The sequence below is a fragment of the Amblyomma mixtum genome, chromosome 4 (genome assembly GCF_055824585.1).
Source record: "Amblyomma mixtum isolate Tamu chromosome 4, ASM5582458v1, whole genome shotgun sequence".
In the NCBI taxonomy this organism is placed as follows: Eukaryota; Metazoa; Arthropoda; class Arachnida; order Ixodida; family Ixodidae; genus Amblyomma; species Amblyomma mixtum.
The window spans coordinates 71,755,960-71,777,724 of record NC_143015.1 but is presented as its reverse complement, the minus strand read 5'-3'; the positions used below and the strand labels follow the sequence as shown (position 1 = coordinate 71,777,724).

The window sequence follows — 21,765 nt, the reverse complement described above, 5'->3', positions numbered from 1 at the left end:
ATTTATGCATGTGGCACCGCACAAATTGGTTTGGTTAGGTTTATGGGGTTTAACGTCCCAAAGCGACTAAGGCTATGAGAGACGCCGTAGTGGAGGGCTCCGGAAATTTCGACCACCTGGGGTTCTTTAACGTGCACTGACATCGCACAGTACACGGGCCTCTAGAATTTCTCCTCCAAAGAAATTCAACCGCCGCGGCCGGGATCGAACCCGCGTCTTCCGGGTCAGCAGCCGAGCACCATAACCACTGAGCCACCGCGGCGGCACCGCACAAATTCCATTAAAACTTAAGGCAGTAAGCACTTAATGGCATTAAATCTGTCCGTGTGGCACGGGTATAACTTAAATCTCTTTCCCAACCAGACAGGCCTCTACACAAGTGGCGACACCTTTAGACGTAAGAGAGGGTTCCACAGAAAACACTGCTCACCTTGGGCTCCTTGCCCTCGGCAAACTGTATGATCTTCTGCGTTGTCGGCAAAAATTGAGAGATTCCAGTCCAGGGACTGTGCGTTGTGGAGTCCTAAACAGATGCACGAAAGAAAAAACAAAACACAAAAGGACACCAGTCGAGACATGGACCAAACACGAAGGACAGGGCACAACAGCCACAGGTGAACACTGACAGGACCACCCACGCTACTAGTGACTGGAGGTTCCTCAGCCCTGCCCCAAAATACCTGCCACTCTAAAGGTATGCACTAATCTGAAACTATGTGGCTCAGCTTACTTTCATGGTACCTGCAAGCACTGGAACATTGAAAACAAATGCGTGAAAGCGTACTACACAGATGTGCAGTCGGGGACAAGAGACTGTGGACCAAGTGTTCCTCAAATGAAGCCGAGAGCTCTACTATTAGCCTTCGGATGGAGACCACACTTGTGGAGATGAAAGAACAAAATTTCGAGTTTCACCTCCGCAGCCGACTATAATAGCAGAGCTGTCGGCTTCATTTGAGGAACATGGGGATAAAAGTCTGTGGACCACAACTGTACAATGCCCTTAGCAATAGTTCCTACTTTTCCCTCTAAAAAGCAAGTTGCAGTTACGTGCTTCAGGATCAGTTACAAATGCCTATGCAGAGGGCTCATTCAAGTGTACAGCCAACTTTCACATTCTGACACAGCACACCTAACTATTACTAAGCTACAAAACTGGCAATACATCCAGTAATGTACCTAACATACCTAGCATACCTAACATTCCTCATATTCACCTCCTGTACATGCCTACGGCTACCCACGCTTTGCTAGCTCCTCATTCTTTAGCTGTCAGTAGCATGCCCTATCATGGTGCAATGCGATGCACATGGTGGCAAAGCCCCATTTCCAGGTGCACCTAAAAGCAGCCGCTTCACGACTGTTTTTCCTTAGCTCCAAAAATACGAGCTAGTGCACAATATGCACTGTCTTTTTGAAGCCTGATCAGTTTTTCTTCCCTACAATAAGACAAAGCTTCCTATCGAGGCTCCGTTGGTCCACTCAAAGTGGTTAAGCTTGGTCAACTAGAGCAATACTAATCGCATTATTTCTCGCAGCGTTTCTGTCCTCTTGCGAGAGACGCAGTGGCGGAAGCGTGGCAGCAAGTCGCCTGTGCTGCCGCAGCATTGACTTACGCTATTTCCATTGACGCAGGTCGTGGTTAGACCATCAAAACCAGAGAACTGCAGATGTTTACGGGAGGGAGGCACGGTCAGGGAAACGGGGAAGAGGAAGGAGACGACGGGACAGACATGCAGGGACGTGAAAGAGAAAACAAAAAAAAGAGACAGCGACAATACAAGAAATAAGGAGGGGCAATTAACTCCTGGAAAGAGGAGATTTCCGTACTGCACTTCACACAAAAAAAATCATCTACAACTTCTTTTAGGCCCCCTGGGGAGTGGCTGGGTGCACTTTCTGCACAAGTTCAGAGAGACTGCAGCCACCCTGTTGTACTAGATTTCACAATGCAGCACATGCCACGTGCAGCACTGGACTTGATACGGAGTTGCATTGGATTTGTGTAAGAGTTAATCGAGACAACATGCAAGGACAACAAAAAAAAATTAATGAAACTAGATCAAAAGAAAGTCACGGTCATGCGGAATGAAGAAAAATCAAATGGGGAATCGCGGGCGTATTCACTCCTATGTTCATTAGCATGAGCAATTCCCCAAATGCACACCCTACTACGGAAGAATTTTAAGAACAACTTCATGTCAACTTCACATTTGAATTCTAGACTTATGATCCTAGCATTGTTTTAGAGAGGTTCACTTGTCAAGTGATATCGCACTGCCAAGGGGCCATCATTTCAGCATTTTAAAAGGGCAGTTCAGAAAGACTGAAAAATAACATGCCTCAGCCTTTGCCACTAACGTACACCCAGACAAATTTCTAAACTGGCGTGATTTTTGCACCCTGACTGCACCTTATAAAAGGCTTCTCTCAGCTTAAGCCGCCGGCATAGTCATGCTGTACGCGTGGTGGCATTTGGTGGTCAATTATTTTTTTATATTATGCTTAAGTGGAGTAATTGCCTAATTAGATCAAAATTATTAGAAATTCGCATCACCTGCAGCAATGAAGAACCAAAACAAGAGGCACAAGCAATGTTCCTGGTTAATCTCGCTTCCTCCGCTGGGTCAACTACTACAGTCAAACCCGAATATAACGAACTCAGATAGAGCGAATTATCCCTTATAACGAACACTCGAAGTTGTGATATCGTTATCCATATGAAATGTATTTTGTATAACGAATTACACATTGGGTACAACGAACTCTCAGCGTGCGCGATCGCTCGCCAAACGCCCGCCAACGCGCCTTTGTGCCCGCATCCAGTATCTCTAGGCAGCCATTTCCGGGCCGCAATCGGCGCCGCAATCGGTGCCGCAATCGCCGCGATCGCGTGCAATCGGTCGTCAAACGACCGCCAACGCGCTGCTGCGCCGGTTCCATGTCGCGACGCCCCGCTGCCTGCCCCCGCGCCGCGCTTTCGTGAAATGCAGGGCAATCGGCCCGGGAGGCTTTTCTGCAGTAGCTTAGGGCTCCCTCCACTGCGCAAGCGCGGCCCCGCGACGCTTTCCCCCGTCTCAGCTTTCTTTGCTCGCGTTTGCAAGTCGTGCTGCTCGCTTCCGGACGTCCCTACTTTGTCGACACATTCCTCCGCTACATCCTGCAAGATGACGACGAAGCAGCGGTGTGCCGTGCCGCTTTCCGACAAACTTGAGATGATTCGCCGCGTTCGGCGCGGTGAAAAAAAGGCTGACGTTGCCGCGCACTTCAAGATTCCGAGGAGCATGTTAAGCACCATCTTGAAAAACAAGTCGGCCATCAGAGGAAATGCACAGGAGCACCTAAACGCTGACGGCTGTCGTCTTCCCAAGCCGGCTTTCGTTAGCGCGTTTTCGTTAGCGCGTTTTCGTTAGCGCGTTTTCGTTAGCGCGTTTTCGTTAGCGCGTTTTCGCTCTGCCATTCGGGACTTCGTGTATAACGAATTTGGTACTGAGGTTCGTTAAAGGTTCGTTAAAAGCGGGTTCGGTTATAACGAAATACTTCATATAACGAACTATTCGCGTTAAATCACGCTATTCGTTATAACCGGGTTTGACTGTACTCCCATGCTGGACAAGTCGTCTACCCAGAGGAAAAGCAATTGTGCCCCCAGAACCATAGCTATGTATCCCCCTTGTTTTAGCTCTCCGTAGCTGCAGACAATGAAGATTACGAATATCTCTGATTTCCTCAGGCAATTACTCCGCTCAAGCACAAAATGAAAAAAAAAAAAAGGACCACCAAATGCCACCACACATGTCAAATTACAGCATGAACATGGCTGCGGTTCAGCCGGGAGAAGCCTTTTACAAGGTGCAATTAGGGATGCAAAAACCACGGCATTTAGGGAAGATTTGGCCGGACGTACGTCACTTGTGACAGGAAGAGCAAGCTGAGCTGCTAATGGAAATGCCGGGCACAGCAAATTAATGGGAAATAACACACATTGGCTCGTTATAACGAATGATAGAAACTCTGCGATGGCTTTTTTTACAAATAAACCGCTACTACAGGAGCTCAGGAAGAGAACTATATGCACTGAAGGCCACAAAACTGAGGCTGTCCTCTTGCATACCTTGCTGATGTTGCCCGCGTGTTCCTTGTCCACGCCATATTCCTTGGCGCCCCGATGGTGGTGCTGCTTGGTCATTAGAAGCATGCTGCACAGGCACACATTGCAAGCACTCATGACTAACGAAAGCTGACTAGCATAACCACTGCAGCTACCTGCCCAATGAAACCAGCTAGCTAATGTAGCTAACAAAAGGGAGAGGAAGAGTGTTAAGACACATTCAGGGTGATACCACATAGTAGAGACAATTGCAGCAAGGCAATGGAACAAAGGTCTGGTAAACGTAATTGGTAAACCTCAAACCTGTGACAGCATCAGCAAGTCATGTCCTTTTTTTTTACTTCTTTTGCATTGATAAATGCTTCGCATGGAACTAAAGCAGAGATACAAAGAGACAAGTAACTCGTATGTACAAGAGTGAATAAAAAGACTCGACATTATGCAGAGCAGCACAGCTAAATTTTTCAGGGCTTTAATACTATGATGCATGAAAAGGTGCAACTGCACAGGACAATGCAAGACATCTTGCACATGCTCCCACCAAGGAAGCAAAATGAACGAAGGGAAATCAAAATTCTGGGTGATGAAATGCAAAGTGGATGCTCACCGGCCAACGAGATCTGTGGTTGAAATGCCTGCTGTCCGCTGGCATTCCCTGCGAGGTTTGCAAGACACGCCATTTTCATGATCACAAAGCAACACCCATTTATGACCCTGAGAGACGACAACCTGTACAGCTACAATTAACCATCTCTGACTAACTATGGTGCGGCATGGCACAGGCTAAATGCAACAAAATTAAACCAAGCCGCATTTAGGTGCAAGCAAATGCATTGAACATCTCTAATGTATAAAAACGCAGATAAAATAGCCTATGAGCTGAACTACCAATACCACTATCCCAGAACTTTATAAATAGAGCAGACTCTCATTAATTCAAACTTCAAGGGACCAGCGACCTTCATTTGAACTAGCAGAAGTTTGAAATGCACCTTCATATGATCCAAAACTAAATGCTATTTGCTTATAAATGCATACAAATAGTATTCTGGCTCTATTTCTTACTGCAAATGTAGCTGAAAGCTTTAGCACCACGGTGACATGTTTATTCAAGTGTGGCTGAAAAAAAGTTATCAATAGGGGTTTACAGGGCTTAGGGTGGTTTAATGTCCCAAAGAGACTCAAGCTATGAGTGACGCTGTAGCAAAGGGCTCCAGAAATTTCAACCACCTGCGGTTCTTTAACGTGCACTGACATCACACAGTACATGGGCCTCTAGAATTTTGCCTCCATTGAAATTCGACAGCCATGGCCAGGATCGAACCCACGTCTTTCAGGTCAGCAGCCAAGCGTCACAACCACTGAGCCACCGCGGTGTTGTATGGAATTATAAAACCGAGCACTTAAAGCAATGCTACAGCAACAGTGAAACAATGTACATGCAGGCCAAGTGATGCAGATGGCTGCTGTTGACTACGAAGCTCTTAGTTTTCACATACACAGCCACTTACTTGTAACGGCCACTCTCCTTGACGTAGCGATAGGTGTCTTCCCCAGAGGCGTCAAGTGTGATGTCATCTGAAACAAAATGCTTTGTTCAAAGGTGAACACGGACATGCTGGAGGTGTGCTACTAGCACACAAAAAGAAATGTGAATTCTCTATAAGGATCATTTTGCAACGAGATGACTCAAATACAGCACAGCATTTTGACACCACTGCCCATCCACAGCATAGCCGCCGAAATATCATGTTTAATAAAGTTACTTTTAAGGCAACAACGCCAAAGGGATACTGAAGCAAAATCTTAAAATTGAGCAAAAACACTGAAAATAGATTCTCGGAATGTGATTAGACCAAAATCTAGTCGTTACTGCAGATATTTTTCAGCGAATTGTGTTATTTTCAATGTTTCACGAGCGCGCGCCAAGCCCCCCCGGCCGGTGCGAGGTGAAGTGCGTGACGCCATGGCACCCCCCTTGCATTCCCGTGGCGACAAATATGGCGGCGCCCTTCGATGCATGAAGCCTAGCTTCGGACTGGATTCGTTGTTGTAACTGCCTTCTTCAGCGCGTTCAGAGGCCATAAATAGGCCACTGGTCTTTCGCTTCTCCTGTCGCCCATAAGAAAACATACGAGTAATAAATTTCCTTTATTTTTTATTTAGAGTGACGATTCTGCCCACTTTAGGCTTGAGGGGCGTCGGTTTGTTGACAACAATGGTTCCCCTTCTAACCACCAGATGACGCCACTAGTCTAAACATCGCCGCACCTCTGTTTTAAATGTGAGAATGTTAGAAATGGCCTAAGGTCCGGAAAAAATAACTGCATTTAGCGTATGTAAGCGTGCATACGGTTATGATATGTAGACAGCATCGATTAACGTCTTAACATATCTGTGTACACTGTGAGTAGACGACAGCCGCGAGTAGCGATGGCAATCGTGCTTTTGCGGGAACGGTGGGCGTGCGGGTGTAATGACGTCTAGTCGCAGCTTCCACAGGCGGCCGCCGGTGCAACGATACGGCAATAAATCGCGGAAAAAAACGTGTTATCCACCTTTTTTGCTAAATTGCTTGTCGGATTTATCAGTTTTAGCAGTCAAGCTCTTGTTTACATGTTAAAGAGCAGCTCCAAAAGTTTGGTTCAGTATCCCTTTACGCAGCTCACGTCGCAGGAAATCAGCCGTCGGTGTTGTTGACCATCAGTGAAAAATCCACAAAAATCCCCAGAGAAGCAACCTAGCAGGGATATGGGTCACCCAGGTGACAATCTTGTGGCATCGTCACAACCTGCCCATCGGATGGTGAGCAAATTGCACAACATGACAGGTGACAGTTAAATTAATGACCGGTTGCAATGGGTTGCTTGGGAAGAGCAACCCGAGTCTCACAAGGCCCACCGGTGGCAGCACCTGACATTGCGGGGGAGTGGCACGTCGTTTTACCGCTGCACCGCTATGCCAGGAGTGGTATGAGGACTCCCAGGGATCTACGAATGTTAAGTAGAGATCGACCAACTCCACGTACATGAGCATTAAACCCATTAATGCTAGCGCGCCATTTCCTGATTGCAGAGCTTAAGCGTCCCCTTCAATTTTTCAGGTGGAGGTAACGCCCATTTACCTTATCGGATCATCGCATGCAGATTCTTTCCTCCTGGCACTACACAAATCAGCTTTGTAGTACCCCCACTCAGGAGTTTCTATGCCTTTTGAGATAGACACCACTTTTGAGCAATTTCCAGCACCCTTCCAGGCCCACCACACTGGGCCCAACAATCCCAACCACGTCCTTTATTCTTACCTCCATGAACACAAAAGTTGCACTTGTATTTGTCCAAGGTTTCTATCGTGGTGATGTAGGGAGCGCCTTCGACGACCTTCAAATGGAGGACAAACAAAGCAGAGAGAGATGTTGCTACAGTCACAAACACGCATGCAAAAAAAAAGAAAAACAAACAAAGACATGGTGCATCAAGCAGCAGCTTCGCGACAAGATAGATTTATTATGACAGAAATTTGGCCTACACAAGGCTGCAGTCCCACGATGCTCAACAAAGCTTCATTGGGAACTACACAGAAGCCCTGTTCAGCGTGTCAATAAAGAAATAAACGACGCCATTACGCACCTCGTCAACCCATTTGATGGCACGCACCATCTTGTACCGTTCCTGCTCGGTGAACACAGGTGGCCCCTTGTGTTTTTTGATCTCCTCTGAATGTGGACAAGAGAGAACATGTTCACCAATGCATCACGCACAATTAATGCGGCAGCAAAATAATGTGCTGAGCAGCGCACGAGATCATTTGACATGCAGTGGAGGCTTTTACCAGAGGAGAGCGATATAGGCAGCGCTTGGCAAGATTCTCTCTGTACTAGCCTTACAATCAGTCTGCCATGCTGACCCCAGCAAGCACAGAAGGGTATTAAACAATGCCAGTCACAGGCAGAGAGATGAGAATCCAATAAAAAGGTGCCCAGGATAAAAAATGAAGGAAGGAGAACGATGAAAGGGGGTGAGAAATGATCCATAAAAAAAAAAGAACAAGACTAATATTCCTGTTTCAGTACAGTACCATTATTTTTGTACCTGTAAACATTAGCATTCATATCTCTCCAATTAACCTTGTCCCAAGTCAGCTGTGGCCACCTTGTCCCTGCAAACTTCCTAATCTTATCCGCCCACCTCACTCTCTGCAGACCCCTGCTACGCTTGCTCTCTCTTGGAATCTTCTCCGTAACCCTTAACGAACATCAGTTATCCTGCTTTCACGTCACATACCCTATCCATTTCTTCTTGATTTCCACTAGAACATCAGTAACTCATGTTTATTCCCTGAAGCACTCTGCCCTATTCCAAACTTTACACCTATCATTTATTTTCCTTTCCACAGCTTGCTGTGCAGTCTTCAATTTAATTTCAAGCCTTTTCCTTAGCCTCCAAGTTTCACCCCCTTGGCACCATCAGCTACCAGATTAGTGATCTCTAAGCATGACAGTACTTCAGCACAGCACTTGTACAGGCGCCCAAATCTTTAACTGGCGTGCGCGAGCGGCAACTTTTCTGTGTGTCAGCGCCTTATGACGGGGCGAAGTTGGAAACAGGATGAGGCTAAGCGCATGCTCACAAAGCACGCTCGGCTGGGTCCGTCGTCCGCCAGGCTGTTCCTTCTTAAGGACGTCACCCCTTATTAGCGCGTTTCGACGAGCAGGCAGCGTGAGGAGACGAATGGCTTTGCTCGCATTTTACGTTCCGAAGAACAGCGTTGTAGCAACCAAGCCAGGAAATAAAACTAAGATAGGCCGAACACTCCCAATCATGCGATAAGCCGGAGAACATATATCGTTCATGTGTTACTTGCTGACAAGAAAGCTTTTTTTCATGTGCACGAAGCGCGCTTATTAACACTCTGCGTGCTTTATGCTTCAGCGTGGCGACGAAACTAAAAGGCCGATGTGAAACTGAAGTGAAGCTGCTCTGCAGCCGTGCTCGCAGCAGTTTGGAATAGTTATCATGATGCCACTCCATGTATGTCAAGCGACAAGACTCCGAATTATAGGGATGTCATTGGGCGGCTCATCGCAGAAGGAGATGCTAAAGCAACTGGAGTGGCTGGGGCTTCAGTGGGCAGAATCATACGTGCCTACTGGGACTAAGGTCGGATCGAAGATGCTCCTCGCAACCTCACCAAGAAAACAAAAGAAGACTTGCAGATTGTTGCCTGAGCTAGTGATAACCCTTTCATAACGATAATGACCCATGTTCTCCATTCATAATGATAACGACCCATGTTCTCCGGCTTATCGCATGATTGGGCATGTTCGGCATATCTTTCAGTTTTATTTCCTCGCTTGGTTATTACAACGCTGTTCTTCGGAACGTAAATAGCGAGCAAAACCATTCGTCTCCTCACGCTGCCTGCTCGTCGAAACGCGATAAGAAGGGGTGACGTCCTTAAGAAGGAACAGCCTAGCAGACGACGGCCCCAGCTGAGCGGGCTTTGTGAGCATGCGCTTAGCCTCATCCTGTTTCCAACTTCGCTCCGTCATATGGCGCTGACGAACAGAAAAGTCTCCGCTTGCGCATGCCAGCTAAAGATTTGGGCGCCTGTACATAGTATGAACGCACATACAGACAACATAATATGTTAGGAAATGAACTGAACTGGTGTACATTCATCATCATCATCAGCCTTACAACGCCCACTGCAGGGCAAAGGCCTCTCCCATGTCTCTCCAATTAACCCTGTCCTGTGCCAGTTGCGGCCACCGTAACCCCGCAATCTTCTTAGCCTCATCCGCCCACCTAACTTTCTGCTGTCCTCTGCTACGTTTGCCTTCACTTGGATTCCACTCCGTTACCCTTAAGGACCAGCGGTTATCTTAAGGGTAACCACATGTTAGTGATGGCACAGTATTGCTAGCAGTTGAAAACCAAACTGACAGCACTGCTAAGCAAAAACACAGGCACAGCTGGTACGAGCTGACCCAATCTATCATCACCGCCTAAAAGCTTCATTTGCAAATGCATTTCAAGCAAAATGTGAAAGACTCTTAATGCTCCAAAGTTTGCAATGAATGCTCATAATTTCGGAGATGACTGAGCAAGACAGAACTGGAATATAACAGCTGCGGAAGGTAGTTTTAAGCCATTCATCAGTGGACAAGCAGATGCACTTATGTCAGGTTGCATCGACAGGTCTCTATTCTTTTAGCTCAAAGACCTTTAAAGACATCCTGGACAGCGATCCCGGACATCCAATGATCTTGTACACCCATTATCACAGTTTCATCAGAATGTTCTAGACAAGCATACAAGCATGTTGCGCAAATGATAACGCTGAACAGATAACGCTGGTACATTCCTCGCACAAGTCAAGGACCTTGCAGGAAATGAACAAGCAATGATGTGAAGGGAAGATGATGTTTAGCTTGCTATAGACCGTTTAATAAAATCTGTCACAGAAATAACTGTGACACGCATCCAGGGAATTATCCCTACTCATTCCAAAGGCAAGGCTATTAAACTTTTCTTTTTACAATCCACTGTTGACATTTTTGAAGGAATATATAAAGAATTCATTATTATTTGCCTCCTTACTTTCATAAAATCAAAACCAGGGTCTCTGAACTACATTCAATTTATATCGAAAGAGAAAAGTGCCAAAAAACATCTTTCATCATCAATGTTGCCACAAAAAGAACCTTGTGGGCACTTTTCTCACTAGCATTTGTAAGTTGTAAAAAAAAAAAGGTCATTTGCTTGACTTGGCTTGAATTCATCATATACTGGATTCACTAATGGAATAGGCCACTCCAAAAGCCAACATTCTGCACCAAACATACTGACATACGAAAATGAAAACTCCATACAAGCTATTAATGCATCACAAGTAGTTCACACAAGCACTGAACGCGTTGCCAGGCATCTAGATTTGGTTTGGTTTTATGGGGTTTAACGTCCCAAAGCGACTAAGGCTATGAGAGACGCCGTAGTGGAGGGTTCCGGAAATTTCGACCACCTGGGGTTCTTTAACGTGCACTGACATCGCACAGTACACGGGCCTCGAATTTCTCCTCCAAAGAAATTCAGCCGCCGCGGCCAGGATCGAACCCACGTCTTTCGGGCCAGCAGCCGAGCACCATAGCCACTGAGCCACCGCGGCGGCCATCTAGATTTCTGTACTCTATAAACGAACAAAGTATCCAGACCCCAGCCAAATGGGCTAATGCTTTCTTTTAGAACCTATTTTGCAGTTACAATCAAAATTAACTAGTGCCAGCCACAATAGCCAAAGCCATTATCAAACGTAAAAAATGCACCGAAATCGCTGCTGGGTTTAAAGCGAGTCACCAAGTGGAAGAGCTTCAAAGCACCTTTGCCCCAATGAACAAATTTCCTTTAATTTCAAGTCCTTTTCACCCAGTGGCCTGCAGTCATTATGAACTCAAGCAAGTTTTGGCCCCAGTGTAATTAGCTAACACTAACCAGGCTTTGCTGGTAATCCGCAAAAGATCAGCTTTTGAGACATTCACTGAAAAGCTGCACATACAGTTCATTTAAAAAGTGCGCCATTCAATAATTTACTCAAAAAATGCTCCACTTTTTAGTTAAACTACACGCTGCCCTCCGTACACAAAGTGACACCAAGAATGGCAATGCTGAACACAATTTACTGCAAACTCTCTTCGAGCGTAAATCACCTGCAACCAGGGAAGGCATGGTACAGGAGTCATTTTTCTGGCTCAATTATGGAGGTATATTTGCCCTTAACTCTTCCACTGTTTATCCACTCTTCCAACTTCTTTAGCCTACTGCAGCAGCTAATTTATGTTCACGACTAAATCAGAACCGTAAAATCGGAAATTAGCATCACTCAATGCTGAGTGCCAATCTAACAAGAGTTTCGCTTGGAGTCACATTTTAGAAGGCTTCAGAAACCATTGTTAGCAAACCACAATTGACAGAAATGTGCCCAGCTTGCACCAAAAAAGATAACACACATGAAGCTGAAACCACTTTAATCAGAATGCCATAAAGACAAGCCCTGATTCCGGCATACATCATGCTTGTAAGAATCACAAGTGACTTCACTGTAGTCCAATCCAAGCAGTGACACATATGTACGAGCTGAATGCCCTATTAAAATACAAATATTCCCCGAAATTTAATCAGATGCCTTTTCTACGATTATGCAATTTAACAAAACCACCCGAGGTGCCGTACAATATAAGAACAAGAGAAGTATGGTTGGTGCCGTTTTCCCGCACGAATCATGGTCAGAACAGACTACAATACATTATGCCTACTTTACTTAACAACTATCATAATTCAAACACGGACATCCACACACTATTGAAACAACACCTTAAGCGTTTGTTCACTTACAATTTAGGCAGGCAACGTCAATGTTTTGAAATCTTGTTTTATTATTGCAGCCTTTTGTGCACATATTTTCAATGGTGGCTGCATTACAGCTGTGTGTGGTAAAACTGTGGTCTGTGCTTCTATGCCTGCAAATGTAGCAGGAAATGTTTTTAGTCCTGTATAGCCATATATCAATTTCGCCGTTAGATGTTCTTCAGTGTGCAAAATATTGGTGAGTAAGTATTAGTATCCGTCTTATTGAATCCATGTCTATCAGTTACATTGAGCCGGTATTATTACTTTTTACTAATATGCGGCATTTTGTGTTTGGAATTACTATGTATATTATGTATTTTGTGTTTACTATATATTTTGTGTTTACAATTTCTATGTATACTGCATGCTGTTATCTTCGTACAATTTTAATCACAGCTTTGTATTATTTCTGCTGTTTTCCGTTGTCAAGAGAAAACAAGGGGTAAGAACCGTTGTCAAGATGCTCGAAAAGCAACTTTTTGTACTTATCCTTGCATTTATTTCTGTATTGAAAGAAATGCTAAATAAATTGATTTGATTTGATTTGAAAACTGGGACTAGATTCTGCCAGCAATACCTGCTGGCAATAGATGCCAAGCATCTATCTTGCTTAAAGTTTTCGCCCTTGCAAAGTGCCATAATGAAAAGCAGTAGACACAGCAAAGCTAAAAAAAAAGAAAAAAATGTTGCTGTTAGGGCACCTCTAGTACAGAGCCTGCAGTAGAAACTGAAAGGTCACACAATGAACAAAGCCAAGTTTACAAACAAATCTGCAAGCTTAGCTGCGCTGTCCACCGCAACCTATATTAAGCCACACCATGTGTCGACAGTCATTGCTAGGATTCCCAGCTTGCATCATCTGGCCTCTGAAAGACTTGCGTCAGACTTCCCTCAAAGAGCCTAATCAATGCTCTTGAGCGCGGTGTGCCAACAAAGCATTTTTCTTGGATAGTCAACATCCAAAGTACAGCACGCACAGCACGCGCACACGATCCTTATCTCCTAGACAACAGAGACAGTCTCGCCACAAGCACGCGTAAGCATGTGTCGCAATGCCAAGCACGCGCAGCATTGGAAGCGAGCCACGATTACGTGATAAGGCCATCCACAAAAATGAATAAATGGAGAATGATTCTCGATAACCACGCCTTACGTAGTGGAAGAAGAAACAGTTCAACACGCTGGCTGTCAAAAAGTGTGCAGAAGTAAATGTGATGTATCAGATGGAGACAACACTCACAAGGGGTGGTTCCCTCGCAAAGCAATGGAGCATGGAAACGAAAAGCAAGAAGAAAATCCAAACCACAGAAGTGTGCCATGGACATGCCTCAACTACCTGCCCTGAACCTGGTCCCAAATTTCACCCCACCAAAGCTGCAACTGTACTTTTATGATTAAAACTGTGGTTAAAAGAAAGAACAGGCATAAGAACAGCTGTGTAGTTAACGCCATCCATGATGCTTAACTCAATTCTAAACCAACGCAAGAGGCTGCATTCCAAAGTTTGTTCTATTGCGTTAGGCCAAGAATTAGAAAGTGCATTTCCTATTATTACCTCATCCAAAAGACTCGCGATAATTCAAGTTCACATAATTAGCGCTTTCGGTGAATTCAAACAAATTTCAAAATTTTGTTTGGATGGGTAAATATCAGCACATTTCAAAGCCACTTAATTGCAAAAAGAGAGAATCGCGAATAATCGTAATTTCCCATGCAGTTTTCACTCGGAAGATGGTGTCCATTGCCTATTTTTTTATCAATTAAATTTACTGCAGTGCAAAATGATTTTTTTGAAACATTTTTCGTGGCCATTCGATGATTCGACCTTCAGAAAATTCGGACATTTTTTCTGATCCCTGGTAATCCCAATTTGCACGGTTTCAGTCTGTTATGACAACCAGTTGGAGACTGCTGATCAAATAACCATATCAGTGCCTTTTACCCATATTTCATGTTCTGTAAATGCACTGTCTACATAAAGAAGAGGTTCCAGAGTACCATTTATATGCACAGAGATTCACAAAGCCAATCACATTTAGCCGTGGATCATATTAAGGTGCAGTTCTGATAATTTAAACAAAAGTGTCTGGTCTCTTGAAGTTTGAATTATTGAAAGTCTACTGTTTTAAATTGTGATGCCATAAATAGGGCACATATTTTACTACTACCTAGCATCACACTACTACTAACAACCACATCATTAACTCCTCCACACCCCAAAACTCAAATGTTGTTGCTTCAGACCAAACAGCAATGCATTTGAGTTCATAAAATGTTTTCTCATAGCAACTGCCATTTAAAGAGAGAAATTAAGGCTAGGAAATTTCCAAAGATGCTGGCAGCAAATATCAGATGAAGCAAAAAATTCAACAATAAACCACAGAGAAAGTGACCTGGACCTACTACTTATCACTAAGGTCTCAAGTTGCACCGGTTCCAACTTTTCTCTTTATCGCCTACGGGACGTGGTCCAAAAACGTCAACCAGGACTTAAAATATCTGAGAACTGACATGACAGCATGTCGTAAGAGTGTGTGTATGAAAGCATAAGGTTTCAGCCAGGAGTGAAGAAGTGAAGCCCAGCCAAATCGTGTCTATTATCGCAAACCTTTCCGCCACTGCTATCAGAGTGCATGCGCCCACAGAAATTTTTCCGCCAAAAGCCTCCAAACAAGCAATGTTCAACCAGGGAAGCCAATCTTTCCTTGGATTTACAATTTAGAATTTAAATATCAGCGGCCTAGTTTTTCAATCCAGACCACCTTTCCTTTTGACGAGTGTACAGTCTGATATGGAGGCTAAAGTAAAATGCAAGCGCAATGCACGCAAATAAGTCTGAACGCTCAGTGACCAAGTGTATGGTGGCATCAGTAATGTAAGTGATCTGAAAACTAATCATTTTTAAGCTTAACAAACTTGTCACCATGTACACCACTCAGCAACACAATTTTACCCAGTGCTCATATATTACAGCCGTATTCTTAACCTCAAAAAGTGAGCGCTTTAAGCCATGTAAGAAAGAACAACTACAGAAAAAAGTAAATTCTTTGAGGGCTAGTTCATAACCCTTGTCCTGTCCTGTATCCCAGTGGTATTAAGCTGTTTCCCAACATTGTCAATTATAGTTAGTGGTTGCACATACTGCTAGTGTGATGGAACAATGTCGTGGAAAGCCAGCAAGCACAACTGATGCGTCGCAGTCCAAAACTAGTACACTCTAGTAGTAGTCAGACACATGTTGGTCCTAAACAAGGAAACACGAAAAAGTTTAGCGCACTCATGATGAACGACAAGGGAGACAAAACAACACGTTGTGAGTGTGCTAAACGTTTTCATTATGCATTACCAACTAGCTCAGATGTTGATCCTTCTTCTAAACAAGGAGAAGTGCCCGGCTGCCCTGTAAGTATTAGTTTCGCAACTAGCTGCGAACCGTGAACAATTTTTCTTTTCATTTAGACAATTACGACGATTTACCCTGCTTTTGACCATGCAAGTGCTATGCCCATGTGCCCATCATGTTAACCACCATGCCTCACACTAAAGCTGTTAACGTAACCTTATTTAAAAGCAATACAAAACCTACTGGCACCTTTAGCAACAACATGACACACACATCTACAATGCACAAGTGTTTTTTTTTTTAAACCAGAGCACTAGATCAGAGGGGAGAAATAGGGGAGAGAAGGGGGGGGGGGGGGGGGGCAAACTATTTGAAGACTCCTGCACCACACTCACCATCCGTGTGCACTCCCACCACAAGGTAATCACCCATTGCCTTCGCCTGCACGAAAGGAAAGACGAACGTCACGGGCTCCGATAACACGTGATGGGTCAAGTCCACAAGTCACGCCACGCCAACTCAATGCTATCTTGATCATGGTGACCCCAAAAGTAGCCCCTTTCCGACCCCTAGCACAGCTGAGTGAGACCACCACGCCTTCGGCCTCCTTGACAGTTTAAACTAAACTTACGCTTTGCTCATGTTTTTTGGGCGAAACAGAAGCGCTTTCTTTCCATGCTCAAAAACTATTGTTGCTTCTTTAAAAACCTAGTAACAGCCTTAATCTCTACACTTATTACATTCACCCGCCGTGGTGGCTCATGGAGTTCGGCCGCTGACCCGAAAGATACAGGTTCGATCCCGGCCATGGTGGTGACAGTTTGATGGATGCGAAATTCTAGAGGTCAGTGTGCTGTGCGATGTCAGCGCATGTTAAAGAACACTGGGTAGTCGAAATTTCCGGAGCCCTTCACTACGGCGGCCCCCACAACCCGAGTCACCTTGGGACGTTAAAACTTCACAAACCACTCGTTATAATCACAATCTTTCTATAAGAGCAGGGATGGCTTGTGGTTGGGGAGAAATAATAGGTGCCTGTGTACTCAGATTTCACAACATGAAAGTTTGGTTTGGTTAGTGGGGCTTAACGTCCCAAAGCGACTCAGGCTATGAGAGGCGCCGTAGTGAGGGGCTCTGGAAATTTCGACCACCTGGGGTTCTTTAACGTGCACTGACATCGCACAGAACACGGTCCTCTAGAATTTCGCCCCTATCGAAATTCGACCACTGCGGCCGGGATCATCTTTCAGACCAGCAGCCGAGCACCATAACCACTGAGCCACTGCAGCGGCACGCAAAACATGAAAGTGATTTGGAGCCCCCCACAAGGATGCCTCTCATAATCCAGAATTAGGTTACGAGATGTCAAACGACACAACTATTCTGAACAGCCTGTATAGCTGGCACAATTCAGCTACAGTATATAATGCATCATTCACACTTGGCGAAGTTCTGGAAGGCAATGAAATTATGCGCCAATGCTATCAAGGAACATATACTGGACATATGTAAAACACTGGTTTTACATGTATTATGTTGCTACAAGAGAGATGCTAAAATTGCAGGCCACTAGTCACATCCAGTATTGAAAATGCAGACAAAAAATAGAGTGCCAAAAACTAACTGATGAAAGAACCTGCAATAAGCTCAATGTCATTGCATCATTATCAAAGCTGCTATACCAAAGTAGCAGGAGTACTGGGGGGTAAATGGTGCAGTAGTGATTAAGATCATAATGCCCCAAACATGTTGTGATTATAGTAATTAATGGTTGAAGACACTTGCATCCAATTACGAAACCTATAACAATGCATGGCAGTATGAAATGACAGAAATGGCCATGAACCTTTCCCCTGTGCCCCTAAAGCAAACACAAGAAAATGAATGAAAATCTTTTTCACCAGCAGTTTCTTTCGGGAACGCATCAGTTTTGTCTGAAGAGGTGCCAGCATTTCACTTTTAACGGAAACAGCAAAGAGAACTGAACATCAATCACCCCTAAAGAAGCTACGAGGTATTACGTGCACACAGCATTCCCCAACCCAATCGAAAATATATATAAATAAAAAACATTTTGCAATGATGGCTGCACTCTCATTATACGAAGACATATTGTCACTTACGAGAACACATACATGCTGGAGCAGGACATGTAAGTGAAGAGGTTAAGAAACAGGGTGCTTCTACATTTAAAAATTCACTGTAGGCTTGCCTAAAAGCTTACATGCACCAATTACAATGTTTGTATACCACTTCCGTTTAACTATGCTTCATATTTTTCAAACAATTTATTGAATCTCCTGCAAGCAACCTCTTCTCGTAATCATAAACTGAAGTATCACTACATGCTTACGATAGCGTCTCAAATGATATACAGCACACATAGCAACTACGCCAGTCACTTCATCAACAGACTAATAAAACATCAGCATTTACTACATCTATTAATAAATACAGTGTACTTAGAAGCTGAAACAGTCCGAAACAGAAGCCATAGTGTTCGTGCATGCACACAGCATTTCAAAAAGTTAGTGCAACGGGCAGATTGGCTAAGGTCGTCCTATGCTGACTGAAGCTCACTTGTGTGGGAATAGTAAAAGATAACGACAATGCTAACAAGCACAACCATTAGCATGGAACAAGCAAGAAATCAGAGAATGTGTATTTCTTTTTCCTTAGAAACGAGATTACAGCCTAGCCAAAGCACCGTTAGCAAAAACCTGCAACAGTGAGCACAAAGAGAAAGGAAAAAAAAAAAGAAGCAATTCCACGTTGGAAAAAAAGCACTGTACGCCCCTGTACCTTTGCCAAGCTTACTAACACCAAGCTTTAAGAGCATCAACAGCAATGTCATAGATACACCTTAAATTTTTTTTTACAGTCATAGGTAACTGATCATGCATTTGTAGAGTTCTGTGCAGATTTTACAGCCTCCTGGCTGTTTGTGAATGCAAAAGAAGCAGAACAAACATGACACCCAATGGAGTGGTTTATTGTCACAGAACAGGTAACCGAACTGAGCAAGTGCACTCAGAACAGTAAAACAAAATCTACCCGACAGGTGTTCTGCAAAGACAAATTATGTCTACTCAAAGGGGATTCACATATTCAGAGACATAAATAACGAAGCAGACATTTTTCAACAGCTACAAATATTGGCCAAGAACGGGTTTATTTAATACAGCTCTCAATACGGATGTAATTACGTGTGTGTTTCCAGGCACAAAACTAGCAAGCTATCCACAGACATAAGCTAAGCTGCAAAATTTATTACTCATGACAGTTTTATTGAAGTACTTAATAATGCTGTCATCAAAGTCAAATCTCCTCTATTCAATAGAGAAAAATGCCATCATTTAACAGATAAATGCATGATGCAACAAGTGCGAAAGAATCTTGACGTAAGCTCAGGATCGCATCACGCATAGTTTAAATATATTTGTAGTCTTAATAAAGCCCAAAATGGTAGGCCCACATAACTAAATTACACCCTACACTAAAAAAGGCCACAGGCTACAAAACCCAAAGAAAGAATTATACAGTTCGTTTTCTAAAAGCTTGTGAAAAACTAATTGGCTAACATTACAACACAAGAAAAATACTGTCAAGGCTAGTTTTTTACTAGTTTCAATTAAACCTCAGTTTCACTCAGGGTGCAAACAAGGTCATGCAAATACAAAAGAGTGCTAAAGTGTCATCAATACAGCAAGTAGAGGTGAAACTGCTGCGTCTGGCTCATTAAATTTTTTGACATAAATTCGAGACCCCTTAGTCTTCACAGAACAAAAGACATATCTGTACCTCCCGTACATACAGAATAACCACGTAGACAGCGACAAGCCTCGCTTCGAAACAACTTGCACGCCTCATTGCACCGTCAAACGAGGAAAGTCTTGACCAAACGCATATTGTCCTCCTCAGAAAAGCTGCTGAAAAGAGAACTGAATATCTGGTCGTAAACCCGGCAACACCAGCGCCCTCTACTCTGAGCCATTTTTTGTTAGCTGTCACAATTCTGCGTGCATTCACAAAAATTCTCCTGTTTAACTTCGCGTTACCAGCCATGCGCATGAGCTGAAAGACTGTGCTGAACAAGCTAGCACACATCGCTGAAGCGTAAACGACTCACCTGTCGGAGTTGATTGGCATGCCCAAAATGCACCATGTCATAACTGGGAAGAGAAAAGACAAAAAAGAAGTAAAAGATAAACATAAACAGTCGTTCATGAGTCGCAAGCACAGCTGGACTGAAATACACCAGTGGATGTGTGTCTCATAACGTTCCCATTGTTCTGACAAGCTGTAAGGACAACCTAATGCAGCCTTTACAGAGACGTTTATTTTTATCCCTTCTAACCGTTACTGTTTCATTTCAAATCTTGCCATTAATCACAGCACACGTTTCAGATGAGACAGGATCGAGTGCAACAAAGCCTGAGGCTGTGAGCAAGTCAATGCCGAAACACACTTGTGCTTAGTAATGCGAGTTGACTGCCACATTGTATAATCATGTACGACCATGTATACGCTCGGTATATGACAGGGCTACATTAATAGTGAGACGTAGACAAAAAATGCAACCTGAAGAAAACCACGTTTTTTTTTTTCTTTCTGCGCACCACGTAAAGATATTCAGTGCAGTACATACTACAAGCTTTTAATTTGGGCATGGCTATACATCAAGGATACATATATAGGTGCAATGGCCTTGACCAACTGGGACTGAAAAATCTAGACAGCTGCAGCTTAGCACGATAGTTTTATCGAAAAACTAGGGTATCAGCTCATACGCGCGCCGCATCAATGGACTTCGCGGATATTGCACAGGCCCGAGCGTCGCGTATCAAGATCCTTATTCATATGTATTGCGAACGCGCTTACGTACGCCTCGATCACTCCACAGGTTACGGCATCGGCAAGCAATGCCTCCCACCCGTCTCGAAAATCTGACGCGCGCACGAAAGGCACCAAACATGACACGGTGGACGAGTCGGCACCAAAAGTGCTGGGCTCGCCCCTAGTTTATCAGCGCGATACCGCGGGGTGCGTACGCATACACGTTTTTCTAGCGCAAGTTCCAGCGCATGTTCTAGCAGCATGCGCATTTTCTCGGCATCAGCGCTGCCTCGTGTTAACACACAGTCGGCCTCAACCTCAACATTGACATTCGAGGCGCACATCACTGCTTCCGAGGTTGTTCAAAATCTTCAGCAGAGCGTTCTACTATGAAAACCGCTCAATCACGGTGGTTTATGCGAACCAAGAACTCCAAACAAGACACAGTTCGCGTTAATCAAATAAGCTAGCCCGTCCCGACCCGGCCCGGGCGCGCGGAGATGTGCAACCACGCCTCCGTCATTTTTCGTGCGTGTGCGTACTATGGACATAGGATTATTTTTCGGTTCTTTCTTTTTTTTCTCTCCCTCGTCATGCGATAGCGCGAAACCAAGCGCGCGAGATACTCACCATCCGTCGCACCAGACTCGTACGAGGCCGTCGCTCGCCGGTTCCCCGCTCATCGTGGATGCCTCTAGTCGCTCCTTCAGGCCGCCTCCGGTGCCGGTCACACCTTTATAAACGCGACCTCTCCAGCGACGTCGTCGACGTCGTCGCGACACCACACCAACCACACGACGTGTGCGAGCGCTGCCAGCGAGCAGCGGCTGATTCCACGCCAGCGGCCCAGCGGGCGGCGCCCTTGAGACTTATCGGTGTTTACGGCAACGGTCACGTGGGATCAGCGGGCCAATCGCTGACCTTGGTCCAGTTTCGCCTTTTTTCGCGCCACCGCCGCCGGTGTTTTTTCTCTTTCAGCGTCTTTGCGCTGAGAAGAGATGAAATGCGAACGAACTCTAAATAAAAAAAAATCTAAGTCACGTAGCCAAGCAGTGAAGCCGCGACTTTCG

At 44.6% G+C, this 21,765-nt stretch overlaps 1 protein-coding gene across 2 annotated transcripts in view; it reads right to left on the bottom strand.

Moving 5' to 3' along the window:
• The window catches only part of Pect (phosphoethanolamine cytidylyltransferase), a 32,407-nt gene extending 10,849 nt beyond the window's left edge, over positions 1-21,558 (bottom strand). The window contains exons 1-10 of one of the 2 annotated variants that reach the window (XM_089586772.1): positions 21,326-21,558; positions 19,989-20,031; positions 16,255-16,300; positions 7,741-7,826; positions 7,416-7,491; positions 5,623-5,689; positions 4,719-4,766; positions 4,115-4,199; positions 1,617-1,664; positions 431-523 (exon numbers count right to left, since the gene is read on the bottom strand). In XM_089586772.1, the coding sequence (XP_089442898.1) occupies positions 431-523; positions 1,617-1,664; positions 4,115-4,199; positions 4,719-4,766; positions 5,623-5,689; positions 7,416-7,491; positions 7,741-7,826; positions 16,255-16,300; positions 19,989-20,031; positions 21,326-21,378 (645 nt within the window). In that variant the 5' untranslated portion in view covers positions 21,379-21,558. The remainder of the gene's footprint in view (positions 1-430; positions 524-1,616; positions 1,665-4,114; positions 4,200-4,718; positions 4,767-5,622; positions 5,690-7,415; positions 7,492-7,740; positions 7,827-16,254; positions 16,301-19,988; positions 20,032-21,325) is intronic. The other variant, XM_089586773.1, reaches the window with a different exon arrangement.
• Positions 21,559-21,765: the final 207 nt, after the last annotated feature.